General features: G+C 42.3%; 1 protein-coding gene across 4 annotated transcripts in view; it reads right to left on the bottom strand.

Moving 5' to 3' along the window:
- BMPER (BMP binding endothelial regulator) overlaps positions 1-20,720 on the bottom strand; it is a 227,200-nt gene that overhangs the window by 57,094 nt on the left and 149,386 nt on the right. For 3 of the 4 annotated variants that reach the window (XM_019668453.1, XM_019668454.1, XM_019668455.1), the window contains exons 12-13: positions 17,841-18,170; positions 11,148-11,484 (exon numbers count right to left, since the gene is read on the bottom strand). In XM_019668453.1, the coding sequence (XP_019523998.1) occupies positions 11,148-11,484; positions 17,841-18,170 (667 nt within the window). Of the gene's footprint in view, positions 1-101; positions 436-11,147; positions 11,485-17,840; positions 18,171-20,720 lie in introns of those variants that run through there. The other variant, XM_019668456.1, reaches the window with a different exon arrangement.

The following is a 20,720-nucleotide window of genomic DNA, read 5'->3' as shown; positions in this document are numbered from 1 at the left end:
TATATATATATATATATATATATATATATATATATATATATTCAATTATAGTTGACATACAATATTATACAACATCAGCTTTTATTTGCTTTGTTTTGCTTTAAGAAAAAGCATCAATTTCTGTGCAAGACAGGAAGAATTCTTCCAGGTGGGTCTAGAAATAACCATGGAAAATCAAAAAGAAACACTCAAGTACCGGCACCAGATGGAACAGGCCATTTTGAAGGCAAACTACATACAAAATTTCAGCGCAATAAAATTATATTAATAATAAGATGTCCATTGACTGAGCATTTGCCATGTGCCAGGGCCTGGCGTCAATACCCACATGGAGTGTCTCCTGAAAGCCTCACACATCCTCGTGGCAACGCGATGGGTTCTCTCATCACTCCTTTTGACACACGGGGCATCCGGGGCTTCACTAGGTGAAGTTACCTGCCCAAAGGCACACAATTGGGAAGTGGAGGAGCTCAGAGTCAACACAGGTTCCCAAGTCTGCTTGACAACTATGCCACACTCATTTTGTGGCCTCTACCCATCACTTAACTTGTTTTCACTTCACTTATTCATTTTTTCCCCTAATCATTCAACATGTATATTTTCAGTATAGAAAACATTTATATTGCATGTACCTTCTTAGATGCTGGCTATACAATAATGAACAAAATATCTGAGCTTCAAGGAGGCTGTAGTTCAGTGGCGATACAGATTTAAAAAGCAGACATTTACAATACATTTTTAATATCTACAATATAAAGGAAGTACAGAGTGCTAAGGGACCTCATAGTAGGGACAGGTAACCCAGGCTTGGTGGAGTTATATCAAACCATTCAGAATGGGCAAATTAAAAATGGTTAAAAAAAAAAGGAAAGTGATCATATTTCACTTTTTGTCAATATTTAAAGGACAATAAATTCAAAGATAAGCTAAAATTGATTTCTGTGTATAGCACTTGTCTACTGCTGTATAACAAGTTTAGTGGCTTAAACAATAGCTTCAGTGACTTAAAACAATGCACACTTCTGTTAGTTTCCGTGGATAAGGAGTCCATGCATGGACTCTGCTCAAAGTCTCACAAGGCTGCCACCAAGGTGTTCACTAGGACTGTGGTCTCATCTGAATCTCAACTGGGGAAGAATCTGCTTCCAAGCTTATATGGTTGTTGGCAGAATACCTATCACTTTCTGAAAGCTTCAGTCATGGCAGTCGCCTTTCTGATCTTCAAACAGGCCACGTCCTTTCCAGCCTCGGGGTCTGCCCTTCGGCTGGCCCATGACAGGCCTGCTCACCAGTCTTTCCCACACACGGTGGGCTCCACTCAGAGGAGAGCTCCTCGTGAAGGCTTTTCCTGTCCACCTAATTCAAAGTCGGCTGCCCCCAGCCCACTCTACCACATCACCTTATTTCCTCCATTCCTTTCCTTACAATTGGCAATGACCTTGTTTCTCATTTATTGCTGTCTGCTCACTATGAGTTCTCTGAAAGAAGAGCTTTTCTGTCTTGTTTACTCCCAAATCACCACACCTTACAATGGTGCCTGGCACATAGCAGGTGCTCAGTTGAAAGTTGTCAAAGGAGTGAATTAAATAATATTTAAAATCCTCCTCTGAAAGCTCATGGCACAAGCAGGGTATTTAAAAAGCTGAGTGGACAGTGATGGACTCTGAGATCAGCCCTGGCACTCTTGCCAAGTTCTCTGACAGCGACTGGAAACCAGGTGGGCTGTCGGCCTGGCTGCTCAGGTTCCATGCATGGCCTGGAATGAGTCCTCTCGCTTCCTGGTGCCCCAATTAGCTCAGCGGTGAAATGCGGAAAAGACTAGTCATGTCAGCCTCGCTCTCATGGGTGGAAAGGGCTTTACACTCATATATAATGAAAATAAAATGAAGCCACACCAGACTGTGTCCTGCTTAATAAGAGGTAATCAAGAAACCCCCTAAGCAACCAAGAAAGATGCTACAAACTAATTAGTGTTTTACCTGCTACAATGACACTCATTCAAATCTATGTTCAAAAGCCTCATCTATAATAAATGCATCCCAGGATGTGTTTTTCTGAGGAGAAGCACTGCAGGATTCTAGAAAGTTCATGCTGAAAATAAATTCAAAGCTAAAATTAAAATCCAACTTAAATTACATCTAATTTTGAGCCAGGCAGGTTGTATAATGAAGAATTAACCTTCTCCAAAGAGAGGCTGGCCTTGGTCTTGGGCTCCTGGAGGGTGATCTCTAGTCTCCTGGAATATCCCACCTGGCAGAGGTGTTGTGTTTTTTTTTTGGCCTGTGGGCTTTGGCCACCAGACACCAGACACTCTAACAGTGTGATTTAAGATGGGGGCTTCGATAACAGTCCCAACAGCCAGAGGAGCTGGACACTAAAGGTGTTAACGTGACCTCCAGGCGGGGCTGGAGACTACAGGTCAGCCACGCAAGCAGTGGGCGATAGAGTCCCAATAAAATCCCCGGACACCAAAAACTCAGGTGAACTTCCCTGATTTGAAATACCCCATGAAAAGTGTCACACGTTGTGACTGAGGGGAATGAATGCCACGCCGTGACTCCACAGGAGATTACAGCAGAAGCTCCACGTTTGGGCCTCGCCTGGACTCTGCCCTATGCTGTCCCTACGCTAAAGCATAACAATGAGTGTGACAGAGTTCAACGAGCCCTGTGAGTCCTTCTAGAAAAATCCTTGCCCCGGAGGGTGACTTGGGGAATGCCTCCAACTGGTGGCGTCAGAAGTGAGGGTGGGCTTGTGTGGACTGTTCCCCCCTCTAACTTTATAGCTGGCTAACTGTACAGTTGACCTAAACTCTCCTCTAAGGTTAACCTACCTTAGACAGGTACAGTTTTCTGTTTCTTCTTCTTTAAAAGATAGTGTTTGTCTCTTTTTTTGATATAAAAAGAAAATTAAACATGAAAGGATTTTGGACTTGAATGAAATGATATTCCAAGCACCCTCATACGAATGCAATCATGTCTTTTTTTCTGTCTTGGCCCCAAGAAAATTAGAGTAACTCAGAAGGGCCTCTGGGCTGAGATCTAGGAAGCAATGTAAGGCTTTGCTCTTGGGTTACTTTGGTGGATTTAACAGAGAAGGATCTACCTGTGGCTGAGGTGAAAAAGAATGAACGGAAGATGGAGTGGAAACCACCATCAGGCTCTGGTTCCAACCTGGCAGAAGGCTCAGGGACAGTGACAAAGCAGAAAGAAGGTGACTCTTTGGTGAGAATGCTGCATTGGTGTCAGGGCAGAGGACCAGTTGGCCGTGGCAGGATTACCCCATAACAGGTCAGTTGTCCCTCATGGGAGGAGGCTAATTTGAAGCCCTCAGATCAACTGCAAGAAGCCAATGCAGAAACATCTATGCATCAGAATACCGCATAAGAAGATGACAAGGTCAGATAGGAGAGGGGCGAGGAGGCCAGTGGTTTACGAGTGAATTCTGAGTAGGCAGAGGAAGATGCTGAGCGTCAGAGGCCTGCCATTAGCAGTCACAGAAGTGGACTCGTGCAGTAAGAATTGCTGATAGTTCTTGGAGCATGAAAGGTGGACCAGAGGCTCTGCTTGCTCTAAATAGTCTATTCTCTGAAAGGACAGAGATGAGTGCACGTTCTGACTATAACTGTATAACTGAGTGTGGGAATAAAAACCTAAGATGGACTTGGCATTGGGGGTAGCAAAAGTCACAAGTAGATCAACGAGCATGAAGATGAGGCAGAGGCTAGGATGGGAGCTAAGAAACATTTCCTGAGAGCCAGCTTTCTAGGGGCATGCTGGGAGAAACACAAAAAGGTAGAAACGACATTTGCCATTCCCCAGTGAACCTAAAATCCAACACTGGAGAGAGACAATGGCAATGCAAAATAGTATGCGTGCTACATAATGATAAACGCAATGAGCATTTCTAAGAGACTAAAGGAAGAACTTTCACAGAGGCCTGGGATGAAATTTGAGCTGTACTTTCAGCTTAAATCAATGTAGAAAATGAGGGTACCTCAGGCAGGAGGATGACGTGGACCCAGAGACAGAAATGTGCATTGTACACTTAGATAGAGTCAAAGCAGTAGCCTAGGGCAGAAGTTAAAAAAAAAAGGAGAGCGCTAATGAGGAGGGAGGGAAAACATTTTGAACTTTAAGGTTGGAATTTTAAGGGCTAGTCTGATAAGTGGCACAACTGAGGTGTCTACTGCCACCTGGTGTCAGCATACCTTAATTACAGATTCAGAGTGACTACTCATCCTAAAAGCCAAATTTGCCAAAGGGGGGAAAAAAAAAAAGGAAGGCCTATAAGGTCACACTTTAAAATAGATATCTCACTTGAGTTAGGACCCTAGCTCTAATGGCCATTTGAGGCAAGCATTACAAGATGTAAACAGAAATGTTCCAACCGTGTTATTCTTTGAAGCAAGGAAAGATGGACTTGATTTTAATTATAGAATAGCGGTTATCTTTCTATAATTTTCTCAAACACAAACACACACATATAAAGTGTGGACTCGTTGCCAGATATCTCCTCTTGCTTTACAATAAATGATTTGTTTCCTTTATAGGAAGGCACAAAGTGGGTCATCCACAAAGTCTGTGATCTTGCCCTGGAAGGAAGCCACCGGGAGTCCCAGGACGCCATTATATCCAACACCATTGTGCTGTCGGAGTTCCAATGTTCTCCTGCCTCCCACCTCCTACCTCCCAGTACCTCCGCGGGAAGGACACATCTGAATCCTCTGGCATTCCTTCAATTCCTTACAGCTGTAAAAACCACTGCATGGAAAGAAAAGAACATTTCCTAGACTGGGAATCCCTAGATACTTCCCCGAACTGAGCAAGTGAATAGCATTTTCGCTCTGGTGAATTATGCCCCATTAAGGAGAGTGGGGAGAGGAAAACAGCCCCGAGATAACTGTAGTCTGTAAATGTCTGGGCTGCTCTGCAGTTCACTTATTTTTCTGGACTTCTCTGAAATGTGGGCCTACCCTGACTTAAAAGTCCTGCTTTGCTGGCAGGTTACACCCACGCACAACTATTGGGTTGTTGGAAAAGTCATGACATATTTTGTCTATGTTTTCCGAAGGTCATTTATTTATAAATAAATAAAGAACAAAGAACAATGATACATTGCTTGTTTTGTTCGATAACCTTTTGCCATCTTTCAGTGAGCTTCATAATTCCTCGTTCATAGAAGGACCTGCCTTTATTTGTGAAAAGCTGAATGAACAAGGTGCTGATTTACAGCCTCATCTGAATTGAACGTTATACCACGCAAGGAGTTTTGAAGAGAGCAAAACAAGTGAAAGTCTGATGGCACAAGGTCATGTGAATATGGTGGGTGTGGCAACACATCCCATCCAAGCTCCAATAATTTTTGACAGGTGATCAAACTTGTGTGTGGTCTCACGTTGTCGCAATAGAACACAACTCCTTTATAACCAACAAGCTCTGGACGTTTCTGGATGATGGATTCGTTCAAACTGTCCAATTGCTGACAGTACACATTCGAATTGATTGTTTGGTTCCTTGGTAGGAGCTCGAAAAACACCACCTTTAAAATCCCACCACACTGAGAGCATAACCTTCCTCTGATGAATGTCTGCTTTCGATGTCGTTTGAGGCGAATCATCACGTCGGGACCAAGACCGTTTGCGCACCACATTGTTATAAACAATCCACTTCTCATCACCAGTTATCAGTCGCTTCAAAAAAGGATCGTTTTCCTCACGTTTAATGAGCATATTGCAGATATTCATACACACCATCAAATGAACTTCTTTGAGTTCATGTGGAACCCAAATATTGAGCTTGCTTACGTACTCCAGCTTCTTCAGGTGGTTGTGAACACCTGAATGATGGATGTTCAATGTTTCTGCAAACTCTCATGTTGTGTAATGTGGTTTGACTTGATCAATGCCTTTATTTTGTCATCATCAACCTCGGTGGGCCTCCCTGACTGAGGAGCGTCACTGAGATCAAAATCAACAGCACGGAATTTTGTGAACCATCGTTGGCACTGATGTTCTTGTAGAGCATTGTCACCATACACTTCACGCAACTTTTCATAAGCTTGACACGCATTCTTCCCTTTATGGAAGTAAAACAGTAAAATATGGCAAAAATGCACAGTTCGATTTTCCATCTTCACCTTGTAAAATCTCCAAATCTCAACCAAATCGCTCAATTTTTTTAAAAAATGAAGCTACAACTGTCAGCTGTCAAATGACATAGGAATAACATAGATGCAAATGACTCCAGTACTTCCAAAAATGAACTAGGGCCATCTGTCACAAACATGCATCATGACTTTTCCAAAAACTCAATATTTCATCTACAATTTGGGTCTGAGTTAGGGCAAAAGCCCATTGCTGGTGTTTCACAGACCAGCCCAAACTACATGAGGTCTTCTCTTTCTTTCAGCATGTCCCACAGAGCCCAGTCCATCTCCTGCCTCTCTCTGTCCCCAAGCTGTCCAAAGCTGGTCTGGTCAGTGTGGCCTGAGTCAGCAGTGGGAAGTGAATTAGATATTGGCTGCTGAAATCTTGAGGGAGCCTGTGTGTTGGGGGCCTGCCTCTTTCTCCTGGATTTCTAAGTTGGCAGGGGAGACATAAATGGAGAAGGCTATACCAGGCTAGGAGAGGGGTATGAAAATGAGAAATGAGAAAAGAGACATGAACACACAATACTTTCCCCGAAGAAAAATCTGTGTTTGAATCCAAATACAATTCACATTGTATTATTTTTATTTAAAATAAAAAAATTCACGTTAATTTTTTCACAATATATTAGTACTCTACCTACCACAAATTTCTCCATAACACGTCAGTGAAGGATAATGCAAAAATTACTAAAGAGGTCTGTCTTGGGCCAGCTGAGTGGCTCGTTGGTTAAGAGTTGGCTTGGGAGCACAAGCTCTGAGCAGCAGGGCCACCAGTTCAGATCCCACATGGGCCAGTGATGCTGCGCCCTCTACAGCTAAGATGGTGAACAACAGCTCGACCTGGAGTTGGGCTGCCATGAGTCGCTGGCGACAGCGTAGGCTACAGTGAAGCTGCAGTGGGCTGCTGAAAGCTACCGTGAGCAGCTGGCAGTGGCCGTGAGCTGCCGTCCAATGGCCACTGACCAATTTGCCTCAGCCAGGAAAAGTGCAATGATAATACCAACATGGGCCAGTGAAGTGATGTCCTCCACAACTAGACTGAAGAACAAAAGGACAGGAACTTGTCTGTTCCCCTTCCCCGATTCCTCAGCGCTGTTCCCTCCCCCAATACTCCAATAAAATCTTAAAAAAAAAAAAAAAGAGTTCTGTCTAATTTAAGGACAAGTCAATTAACAACTCTAGGACTTAATACAAGTTATCAATGTAACCAGTCAAATTTTTTATTTATAATTAAATTATTTTGTACCGAAACATATTCAATTAATTAATTAAGCCAAATTATGCTCGTCACAAAGACTTTAAATATTACACTTTTATGCCAAAAGAGGCCAAGACAGGTAAAACTGATTTATGAAGGAAAAATTAGCAAAGCTTAAAAAGTTTCCCAAAAGAGAGAAAAAAAAATGTCTTGGCTAACATGTAGTCATTTCTTATTCACTTACAGTTTTTTCCAACTTTTAGGCAACGGGCAATTTACTATTAAAAATGCTGAACTGGGTAAAACACCAAAATAAAATAAGCATTTTAAATCCTAGAGATCTCAAAAGTAAACTTCAATTCAGAGAAATCAGAATTATTATTTTGACCTTATAAGAAGAGCTAGCTCATATTTATAATAGAATTTGCCTTGTGGAATTTGTCAGATGATTAAGAAAATCCCAAAGAGGTAATGTTTCCTCAGGGAAATGCCTTCTTTTCTCTCTTCCTTCTCTATGTTATAGACACAGCAGTGCTTGGAAGGTTGAATTTGCATTTTATGAGACTTTATTCTTTGTCCTTAAAAAAAAATACAGATAGGTCTTTGGAGGATGAGGGGAAAATGAAAGAAATCAAATTCATGTATAATTTAGGTCTATGACTGTCCATGATATCAAGGCAAATCTGTTTAGGCCTCTAACGACAAAGGTCACAGCCATGGTCATGACGATGCTTTCAGATTCATTTAGAATAAACCAGTGACATAAAATATACACGCAAACTTTTACATGTGTGGAATGTCACGTGATCGCTGTTTTCTTCTTTATTCTTTTCAACATTACTTAAATGTTATACAATGAACATACATTACTCTTATAGAACAAACACAACACAAATTGTTAAAAGGATGGCAAAGTGGTCTTTCCTTACACTCTCTCATTCAATGTCACAAAAGGGAAATGGTTCATTTTTTAAATTGTTCCATGTATTTATCAGTGAGAATCTATCTAATCAGTTCTCCAGGATGGGAGCAGGAGAAAAGATCAACAATCAAAAAGATAAGTGGATAAGCCAGATAAGCCAGGGGCTGATTCTCCACAGGAAGGACGGGGCATAGGACAACAGCACTGGTGCCAGTACTGCCCGTCTGGTATGTGCCCACATGGCACTGCCCATTGACCTCATCCTTGCAGGAGCAATCTCACCCATCAGGTAGTCACTGTCTGTAGTGACTTTAGTCACTTTACCTATTCTGTAGGTAAAGAATCTGAAACTCAGCTAGCTACCAGGGCCCCACAGCTACAACATGGCAGAGTTGAGATTAGGTCCAGCTTGGCATCACCCAACATGTTCTCTGTGCATTGCTTCCTAAAGCCTCCCTTAGGTTTGGTCCTCGCCAGAATTACCTTTCCATGTTGACTTGGTTTATTGTCTTTCTTTTGCCACACGTGTGCCTGGTAGCAAAAAAGAAACTCAGCGTTTACCCAACATTGGTCACTCTCACTTGAAAACGCATGAAGACGCCCCTCTTGGTTGGGGAGTAAGATAATCAGCAAGGCACCCGACAGGCAGGATGGTCCTGCTCAACCCTCCTGAGAATTGTTTTCAGCACATTCCTGCCTCTTCCAGGAAGGCATGGCTGACCGTGGAAGGGTCCTCTGCCACTTTACCACGCACGGCAGAACATGAGCTCACCTCCCACACGTGCCATCCTCCAACCTCAGTGCACGAACAACCCAAGAGCATTTTCAGAAGCTCCCAAACCTGATGCACCAAGCCCCTTACACAAACAAGCGACCCCACTGTGCAGCTGTAGCTGCTGTTGCAACTTTCAAAGTCAGGAGGCCAGCATCTGCCGGGTCACCTAGGAATTCCAATTCTCTCTGTTCGTGTCAAAGTTGTTTCTCACGACGTCTGCCAAGATGCTCATCATACTCCTGCTTACAGTCCAGGGATCATGATACAGAATAAATCACCAAAGAGGAAAGAGAAAGAAATTTGCAAAAAAAGAGGACTGATCTCTGCAGGCCTGTTCTCCAATTTTTGTTTTCAACACATTCCTTTGAAATGGGATAAAAACCAAAAGTGCAGAGTGCTGGGGTGCTGGGAGAAGCATAGCCTTTCCATTCTGTTTTAGACAGAGAAGGGCCCAGTTAAAATCTGCAACTGGGGTAGGGGAGCTTCCAAAAGAGCCCGTACACTTGTTAATCATTTAACGAACAGCAGTAGAAGTGATAGCAGCTAACGACTATGGGTCACTTACTAGGTGTGGGCACTGGGTTAAGCCTATGCATATATATGTTCATAATCTCACTGACTCTGAATGACAAATTCTCAAGGGAGCTTCTTTTATGGTCCCCATTTTACTGATAAGAAAACCAAGGGTTAAGAGTTTCGATGATTGTTTGAGGCTATAGAGCTGGGCTGGATTTTTTGTCCTGGGAGACCACAAAGTTCTTAATTGCTATGCTCGATTGCTTCCCATCAGTCCTTCAAGTGATGGGCATGTAGATTCCAAATAAAACCTGGTTTGCCCGTCCAGGTGCTTACCCTCCTCTAAAGTCTTACGTTAAGATCTTTCCATTTCAATAGACAAGGGGTGGGGTGAACTTAGGGGGTGGCACAGGGAGGAGAAAGAAGTGAACCCAGGGGTTTCAAATTGTAACAGGAAAATGGATTGAAAGAGCTAAATGTATGTGTTCAAGCCAAATGGTTTGGCAGATACAGCCACGGTCAGAAATTTGTGATGACAAGGACAGTCCTTTTCCACCCCACTTGGAGCTGCCTTTATATAACTTTATCTTTTATGTCCAAAGATCAAATAAAAAAAAGATCACATTTAATGAGAAGTAGGGAAAATATACTGGTGGCAGTTAAAGAGTAAAAATAACTTCTCTGTGGCTTCATACCACAGGCGTTTACTCATTTTAAGAGGCACAGGCAAATTACTTAGGGCCTTTTGGGCTGTGTCCGTCTCACGTTTCCTCCCACACCCATGGCAGTTAAAGTTATAGACAGTGAGAGCTCTTGAACCCGTGGAATTGTGTAGTAAGTGGAAGTACAACCAGGCCAAATGCATCAACTCCCAAATGCAACCTCTTCTGTATGTTAAATCCAAGCCTCCTTTGTAACGAGTCGCTGTGTGTGGCAGGGGGTTAATCACAGTGCGAAGAGGTTGTGGAATCTCTACTCCTAATAAGAGACCTGTTTCCTCCATCCTCAAGCTGTAATTCCACTCACTCCCCTCTGTCTCTGGACACAGAGTCTCTCCTAGCTGGCCCAGATCCAAGGCATCCTCGCATCACTGCCTTGTTTCCCTCATGCAGATCTGTTTTGGACTAGAGTCAATGAGGGAGGTCTGAACTCTTCCTCAGACCTAGAATAACCAAGCTCACTCAAACACCAACAGGTAGCCAGAGTGATTTGGGATTCCCACCTCGGCTCTATACCACTGTGGTTTCGATCAGAATTTGGGAAGTACTCATCCATCTTAGAGTCAAGCTAATACCTGGTAAAATCCTGGGGTGTCACCAGCTTCCCAGAGAATCTGCAGACACTCAAAAGCAGAATCACTTATAGGATATTACTCTGAAAATACTCCCTGAAATTTCCTAATTTGAGATTTAATGTGGAACTGACTCAAGATGAGATCAGTTGCTGAACAGAAAGACATACAAGTGTTTACCCTGTACTTTGGGAGCCCTTGATTTGTATACCAAGCAATTCAATATACTCGGGTTCAAGGTCAAGTCTATCCTTGGTCTGTAGCCCAATCCCATCCCCCAGAATACTGCACTTACCGGTAGAAGGTAGCATAGTCCACAGTTGAGTGGCAGGTCTGAAATTCCCAGGATTTGAGTTTCTGGCATTCTCGATGGGCTCGGAGCTTTACCTTCACTGTCCCTTGACACAGCTCAGGGACTGGTTTTCTCTGGGGTCTGTTGCAGAACTCATTTGACTCTACCCTCCAGGACTCGGCAAAGTCGTCCACATCAAACTTGAAGTTTCCATCTCCACCAATTAAGTCATCACGTTTATGTCCATTATAGTTGCCACAGAGACCACAGAGTTTGCCCTTGAGATGGGGGGCAGCCATGACTTCGACAAAACTGTCTCCATCCCAGGATATTTCCAAACCTACAGGGAAAAGAGAGAAAAAGGGAATCAACCACTCTTGAATCCACCCATAATTCCCAAGTGTATACATCTTTACATAGCACACATGACTGTCCTCTGACAAGGAACCCTAAGAGCCTGTCCGAATTCTTGGTTACCTTTTATTCTTGCCATATTGAAGGTTGTGTGAAACTACACGAATCACTTTTGGGGACTTAGGATTTTTAAACTACATAGAGTGTGACCTTATAATGATATCTTATGTATCCTGATTTGACTTGTAAATAACTACTCATTGACCATGTTACTCTAGGGTACATATTTGTGCTCTTTTATAAAGTAATTCTGTTGGTCCAAGTCACGCTTTCATTTATTCAATGATTACTCTAATGTGGAAATAGAAAGATGACAAAGATGATAGTTTTTAATAAATTTTTTTCCTTTATCCAAAAATCTTCCCATTTGACTATATCAAACACCAAATGAAAGTTTCCAAATTATTTGTTATTGTGAGTATATTAAATATATAGCTTATGAATACATCCTCTTCAAAGGCTAACATTCATATAAATGAAAACGTCTGCTCCCTCATTATTTTACAGTCATCCCTGAGACACGGATAGCTATGTAATCAATGTTTCCTAGAGTTGAGTGATTGTGAAACCCTTCCAACCTCCATAGCTTCCATCCCTGGACTGGTCATAAGCTTCGGGGTTGGCAGCTACCAGGCCATGGGCAAAATAGAAGAATCAGCAGGACGGAACAGTTTTATTCACCAAGGAAATGATCTTCACTCCAGAAGGTAGAGAATGTAGGCTTCTCTTGGTTTGCTGAACCGGCCATCTAAAACATTGGTGAATTTTTCTGAGAACATTCATATTTCTCCAGAAATGCTGGCCCAACTTTTCCAAGAGCCACTCCAGCCAATTCCATGGAATGGTGGAATATCTGTGTCACATAAAACACCCAGAATATGCTGTCTAAGCCAGGTTATTCTGTCACACACACAGATCAGTCTGACTAGAAGGTCAAGAAGAGATGTTCTCATAACCCATCCTGATACTGTGTGAAGACAATGTCCAAAGGAAAAGGGAAAGGTTTTAATGAAAAGCCTTTTGAGGTTCAACCCAAAGCAAATGGCAAGCTCTTCGAGTCAGAGTTTTTCTTTGTCTCAACTACATGTTAGCAGTTTTTCATACTCTTCTCCTAGTAACACTGTGAAAGTATCTGAGCCCTCAGTGAATGAATGAACTAGGAACCAGTGAATGCAAAACAGCCACCTGGGGCATGAACACCTAGGGACCATCTGCAAAGTCATGTGCATTTCTGCCCTAGGATTTCTCCTTATTCTTGTCACTGTATCCTAACAGTGACAACCCACAGAAAAAGGCTTTCTTAACATAAAAAAAGTCTCCCCACATGTGTGTTTTAATCTTACCCTCTTGGGGTTTTGACAAAAGCTAGTCTTATTTAGCCAGCTTTGGGCCTCTGGAAAGAGCAACATGACTCTCCTTCTGGAAGGCATTGCCTTTGTTCATGAAGTATCAAGACTAGCCTGATGAGCCAATGTTCAGAAGATCCTCAGAAGTTTGGGGGATGAGGTGGTGATAGGAAAGGATGGTGGGGAAGGAGGAAATGGATCTTGCTTGGATATAAAATTGGCATAAGGCAATATCAGGGCGATGTAAGGAACACCCAGAAGTAAGATTCTAAGGCCAGTATTCCCTAAGTTTGGACATGGTCCAAGAGTAGAGAAGGCTGGTCACACAACTGCCACAAGAAAGAGTTACAGATCTGCTTTAAGGACAGTTAAATAAACCAGTGGTCTGAAACTGGGTTTCTCAAAAAGTAAAAAAAAAGGCCCATATGAAAACCACTGTAGGGTGAATGAAAGAAATGGAAGCATTCTTAGTCCAAGGCAAACGGTAGAGAAGCTTTCTTGGTTGAGATAAGAAGCTGAGTTCAGAAAAGCAATTAAATAGAGTTGGATAAAGAAGAAAGAAAGGAGATCATAAGAAAGTGTCTCTTGGGAGTAATTCGATGAAGATAGTGATGGGACAAGGTCATTAGGGAAAGGACACAGAATATCCACATGCTGTGCTGACCTCTCATGTGGATCTCTGTGAGAAAACGGTGTCAACTCAGATAACCACAACTATCATATAAAATTATTTCTGTTTCTTCATACCCCATCATTCACCACATTATCTGGCACATAGTATATACTTACTAAATGAATGAATTACCCTGCAAATTGATACATCAAATCTGTGAAGCCAAGGAAATTGAGAATTTCATGCTAGTTAAGATACTGAAATAACAATTTTGAAAAAAGGCAAGCAAACTATAATAAAATTTGTAATATACTCTCTATGGTATACAAGAAACTTGACCTCACACGCCTGTAGCCAGGCAACTGCCCAGCAAGAGAAATGAGGGGAGAAAATCAATTTCATCCAACACACTAAATTTGAGAGTATAATTCCAAAGATTTTTTCCATGTGGCAAAATTTTCCAAACTAATACAAATCTCTTTCCTAGACAGCAGGAAAATACTATTCTTCCAAATGCCACAAAGGTTGAGAATTTCTATCCAAAAAAACTCCAACATCATTACTGACAACAATATAATAAATTTGATACTTTGGGCAATTGAGTTCGTGGGAATTCAGCTCACAGTGAACAAGCCAATCATTGTGCTCCTCCTTTGCAATGGACTGGTGGTCCATGCATGCTTGGAAAGACACAGACCTGTTGTGTTCTTAGTAAACTCTTCTTAAAACTCTGGACATCTCATTCATAAAAAATGTTCCCCCAAAGTAAGAGAATAATTTGTAATTCCCTCCCCTTTTGCCCCCTTTTGCTATTATTATATTAAGAGGATTTTCATGGACCGATGCTAGGCTTCATATTCTGGAGGGACAAAATATCCTACTACAGATGATTTTGTCTATGGCTGTATCATACACATATGTGTTTTCATGCTTATTTTTACCCTTTACAAGAGTAAAATCCATGAAAAGTAGATTATGCCAGTGACAGGCAAAAAACTAATCAGTTGTAATTGAAGAAATTGCTCTTCCAAAAGATATTTTAAGTAGACATCTTATGAGATGAAAACAGCACGGACGGGTGGGCTGGCGTTAGTCCTTTCTGCAGCTGGGATGAGTTTCCCAATTCTCTGCATGGGAAATTGGGTAGGAATAACTGGCAGAGTCAGAAAGCTGAAGCTGGAGCACATGTCACATCTGGGGATATGAGCAGCAGCCACATTCCTTCCACTGTAGGAAGGGCCTTCCAACTTGCCTTTCTCATCAGTGAATGTTTTAGCAACTTGTTCTTCACCCTTCAAATGTATGAGCTAGCTCTACACCACTAGTTTTGGGGGTTTTCTTGGGGTGGGGTGAGGGAAGTTGCTCTTTTATAATGTGTTTTTTGTTTGTTTGTTTTGCTTTGTTTTGTTTTTCGGTTGTTATTGTTGCTTTGGCTGTTGTCCATTTATAGGGGTGAGGAGGTACAAAGTCAGTAGACGTACCATAGTGATGCTTAAAAATGGATGGGGTTTCTGTTCAGATTTTACACCAAAGGAGAAAAGAAATATATATATATATAGTTGTCAGAAAAGTCATAACCTATTTTTTCTCTGTTTTTCATTGTAAAAATGTGCCATGACTTTTCCGACAACCCAATATATTCTCCTGATTCCTCAAGTGTAGAACTCTACCAAAAGTAAAACCAAAGGCCATACTCTCACGTGTTAATAATGCCTTTCAGGTGGATCTGATGGGACTTTCTCAGGTGGACCTGACAAAGTGAACAGATGGCAGAAAGAAAATATTTTTAAATTATTCGCTAAGTGCGGAGAGTTGAGTGGGGAATGTGATGGGGGTGGGCAGTGCTTTCTCAAGTTACTACGCTTTACTCTGTGCCCTCTGTGCTACCCCAGTTGTTATTAGCTATGCAGCTGCCGCCTGATTTCCCCCCAGGTGACATGGCCACCTGTGCTCCTCTGCCAGATAATTCTATCGTGAAGTGCTGAGTCCATAAACCACAGGGCAAAGTCATGCTTCCCTACTTCCCATCCTCCAGCCACAGGCTTGATTTAAGCTGTTATTTTGAAGAAAGTACCCTTTGATCATATGAGCTTATGAAATTATAAAAAAAGAAACTATGGAAGCAGAACACTCAAAGGATGCACTGTGGTCTTTTAAATAGACAATCAATAGGTGATAAAAAGGAAATACCCCTAAGGGGTAGTACAGGCTGAGATTGGTAGACCACAGTGGAAAAGACTAGTGTCTGGAAAGGGGATTCTTCCATTCAAAGGATAATCTCAAAGCACGTTTAGTGTCCAGAAGACTACAGTTCTTCTCTAGGAAGCAGGATGCTTGTGTGCTTCAGGTGCTCCATGAACTCGTTTAGCTGACTATTAAGGGCACCACATAAATTACGTGCATCACGGTAAAAGCAATGGAAAAAGAAACAAAATTGTAAAACTAAGTTCAAGGCCTAGGATAATTCAATTCACTAATCTAATTAGGGTACGGGTGATGCATTATTATTTTCTTAGCAGCCTCATTCTTTTGCGCATTTTTTTACAATGTGGAACCCTAACAAAGGGTACACTTATCCAGTATGGTATCGCCAGCTGTTAGAGGAACAGTGTCAAACCTTTAGGCTGTTGTCATAATCTTCGAGTATCCTGGATCCTTTTGAGAACTGGGCTGTGTGTGACTAATAATTTCCATATCAGGAGAATCCACTGTGTCCCGCTGGCTTCACAAACAGACAGGGAACGTGCTTCTAATTAGTGCTGTTTAATAATAATGTGCCATTCTTGTGCACATTTTACAGGGAGCCACAAATTGGTGCTAGAGCTGCGCAGTGGCCTGTCATTTGAATACAACAGGTGTCTGAATTTTTGGAGCAGGAATAATCCCTCCAAAGTTGAACGAACAGAGCTCTTCACATCTGCCACATTCAAAGTCAGGAATGGGACTCTCTCCACCTTTATAGAATGCTGCATTAATATTTAACATTCTCTCACTGAAACCACGTTATACTCTCTAAATGAAAGCTCCCTGGGCTTCTCCTTGGCTTCCTGCCTTGTTTAGCTAAGCGGGCATTCCATAGGCTCAAAAAAATTTATCAAATATATACGTGGCTTGAATTGAAACAATTGGCAGGGTTCAGAACGTCATGCAGTGGAACAATCTCTGTGGTCCGTCAGTAGTGCCTGCTCTATCAAACATTTCCCTTTTGGGTCCATATTATCTAAAGGAACTGGAACCCAATTGAATGCTTTCACATTGTTAAATTCTCATCCGTGCCAAAAGCAAGAGATATGCTAATTTCCTCAAGTATCGTGCTTAAAGAAACGGCCTAGTCTAGGAAGCCATGCAGTTCAATATCCAATTGACAAACAACATGTACTAATCGAAGGGAGCACAGAAGGAGCCATACGTGATGTAATAAAATGTGTAAACGAGCTGAATTCATTGTCTGGGAACAATACCGAAGAACTGAGTTCAGACTTTAAGGTGCCTCTCTTAGGTTGCAACTCCGAGACAAAATTTTGCGCCTCGTTGAATCTGTAGGAACAACTTAGCAACCATGAACAGTTTGTGGAACCGCGCAGTGAAAATACAGAGTCCAGGGGACCTCAGGCAACAAGGGATGCTGAGAAAGGGCGTCAGGTGTCAGATCCATGCGCCCAAGGCCAGGGAAGCGCCTTCAGAGCAAGCATCCTAAGGGTCCCCGGCAGGAGCCATTGGTTCTAGCCATCGACTCAGCGAGCACCCTTCCCCAGGGTCAAGAGTGGCCAGGACCGCTGGTCACACAGTCCGGCCTCGGCACTCCCATCTGCACACCCACACACGTTTGTGCTTTACTTTTTAAGATTCCCCCCTTCTGGACAGATGCAAACAAGGAAACACTCTCACAGATGTGAAACTGCACATTACTGGCTGAGCTGGGAGAGACACTGATAATTCCAAGCTGGCCATCAGTGGCCTAAATTTAGCAACAAAACATGAGAAAGAGGTTATTTGGAGAGTGCAACTGCTATTTTTGGAATAAGTATGGAGAGGCACTGGTTGTCGACAGACTGCAAAGCTGACGGGACTGGCGTCGGGATCGCAAGGCTCCAGGGTGTGCAAATTTCTCCAGCTCTTTGGGGGCATCTTCGAGGTCTCCCTTCAAAGCCGGTGAAGCGGAATGAGGCCACGCCTACCTGCTGCTAAAATATTTCTCCGCCTCCGGGTTTTCCTTCGCGGAGGAGGAGGAGCCGCAGCGCTCAGGTGGTGCTGCTGTGGGGGTTGGTGAGGCAGAGGGAAGAGCCAGAGGGACACAAACACCCCGTGCTTCTGGAAGCCCACCTGCTTTGGTCGTCACTTTCAAGAGATAGCCATCCAGGTCGATGTGAAAGTGCGGCGCCTGGCAGGGCAGCGCGATGCGCGAGCCGTTCCAGCGCACGGTCAGGTGCTGCTGGAGGCTGACGGTGCTGGCGCCCAGCACCAGGTCCACGGACTTGGTCCAGGAGAAGGAGCGGGTCCTGCGCGCGTCGTTTTTCACCAGCACCTGAAAGGGCGAGGCAGGGGAGGAGCAGTCTTTTGTCAAAACGTACTGACACGTCCCCTGAAAGTTAAATGTCCGTCCGTCAAAAGTGTTGTAGTGGGGATCTCCGAACACCGTGCAGACGCCGGGCTCTGCGGATGAGTGAGAGACAAAAGCAGGGTCATAAACCGAGCGAATGATTCAAACAGAAATCAGGGGTCCCTGAAGTCAACCTGAAGGTAAGGGAGGGCCTTAGCCAAGATGCAATAAACAATATACATCAACTTAAAAAAACAAAACAAAAACCTTTGGTTGTTTTAAAAGTCTGTGCCAAGCCTCATAGGACATGTCATATTTCTGGTACTTTTATACTTAAAAGTTATTTATAATACTTCTGAATTTTTAAAGCATCTCTATTTTGGAGCCTTGATATGCTTCTGTGGACTTAATGTAAGGGATAGAGAGATGGAACTAAGATAATTTTGTACACAGAACTGGCCTAACTTCATGACCCATATTAATAAAAACAAAACATAAATAAGAGGCAGCAACAATAAACGTCAATACATAGTGTTATTTCCATTTAACTAATTCAAAAAAATAGAAGATATGGTACTTTATACATTACTCATGGTTTTAAACGAAAGTATTATATTCAACACATGTATTTACTAAGGTCAGATAAATAGAACTGCCAAACAGATACATGTTTAACACCATTAGGAGCCAAGTACTAATAAAGTCCATAGTCTCTATGTTTTATAGAAAAAACAAGGCTCCTATATTTTGACCTGAGTCTCAAAATCTAAAGTTGGATAAAAATAAATTGTTTAGGAAATTTAAGACATTCCAGTGAGTTCATCATTTCACAATACCATTAATTCAAATGTTTATGAGACTCTAAGTAGAGTTTTACACTTTAGGGGTATCACAGATTTTTATGCAAAATTAAATATTTCTTTTTTTAAAACAAAATCTGCCATTGGTTTGTTCTCCATATAAAGATATTTTATCTGTTTTCAAGGAAGCATGAATAACCGGGAAGTGAGGAACTTATTTAACTCATTTAGAGAAACTAGCCCATGCAACAAAAGAACTATAATAAAAAGATCGATTTCCAGTCAGCACCAGAACAGGTCAAGAATAGAAGAATATCATATAAGGAATTGCTCTGAATATCTAAGGGAAGCATTAAGAGTCAAGACAGAGGGAAGATGTGCCAACAGATCTGATTGGACCAATGGGATCCAGGGCAAACATTTGCTTTTAAAGTTTAACGTGTTTGGAGAGTAATATTGTTGTACGTCGTGATCTACTATGTCATTTTACATGTCAATTTCACATTACTCCATTTAAGTCACATATATTTGAAATTTGGTAGATTAATTACTTGTTCTAAGTTAGCGTTCCTTATCAATATTTGATAGAGACTCAAAAAAGGGAGCTTTGACATGTAGGAGAGTTTCAATAAACAAATGCTTTAAAGAATAGATAAAAGGCATTGTTTGGGGGGTGAGCGCAAAAGAAGTGGGTGGGAGGAGAAACTGAAAGATCAGTAGCAATATTTGAATTCACCTTCCATTTCTGCTCCTTTCTTATGCTTTTCTTGGTTGTTTTCTCCGTGTGACTCCAATTTTACTCCGTTTGTTGCTACACCATGACCCCGCCCCCACTTCTCTGAGCCTATGCTCCCCAACTAGTGTTCTCAAGTTTCTAATCACCCCACAGCATTTCTCAGTCCTTTCTTCTTGTGATTACTTTCCAAATTGTCCTATCCCATATTTTCCTCACATTCTGACAAACAGAATCTCTCCCTGGCATAAAAGGGGTGCTCTTTGGTTGACAGGAATCAAGGCAATTCTTTGGAACCCAACTGGCCTCAGGAGAATTAGAGTTCAGAGTTGTGCCCCAAAAGGACTAAATGTTAACCTGACCACCAGATGTACCAAATTCAAGAGAAGGCTTTTTTCAGAGTTCTTAACTCCATATACTCAGCAAGGAAACCAGAACCAGTGAAGGCTTTGGAGCTTTTTGAGCGTGTAACAGATGGACCTCAGCTTGCGAAGGCCAACGTACTACTGAAGGTTTTGAAATTCTCATCCGGAAGAAACCCCCTCTCAGCTGTAAGCAGGCACAGGGAAAGCCTACGCCTCTGCCCAGAGTCTACAATGACAATCTCCCTGAAACAGGGACAACCCATTGCTTCTCCTGGTGTTCTGATAACAGTTGCATCAAAATTATCATTAACAAAAACAGTAATAGCTAACATTTACCTAGATTTCAGTATATACCCTAGCACTGTTCTCTGTGCCTACTGATCATGTATATATTATAAGAAAATAGATATTTAGTTTGTCTCCTAACATTAAACAAACAGCTAAGCACTTGGTAGTAAATGCATAAATAAAATGAATTATTATCTCGTCATTGGAAAAGCTTGTGAGGAATGTTCACGATTGAGGAAATGCTTGTGACATGTTAAGTGAAAAATAAGAAACAAAATTAACGGGCCGGCCGAGTGGCGCGATGGTTAAGAACTCGCTTGGGACGCCAGAGAGCCCCGGTTCGGATCCCACATATGAGGGACAGTGACACTACCCTCCACAGCTGAGATGCTGAACAACAGCTCAACCTGGAGCTGGGCTGCCATGAGTCGCTGGCGACGGCGTAGGCTGCAGCCCCTGTGGCAGTGGGTTGCCATG

This window comes from Hipposideros armiger, unplaced genomic scaffold (assembly GCF_001890085.2).
Source record: "Hipposideros armiger isolate ML-2016 unplaced genomic scaffold, ASM189008v1 scaffold_526, whole genome shotgun sequence".
NCBI classification, from domain to species: Eukaryota; Metazoa; Chordata; class Mammalia; order Chiroptera; family Hipposideridae; genus Hipposideros; species Hipposideros armiger.
This window is presented reverse-complemented; position numbering and strand designations above follow the sequence as displayed.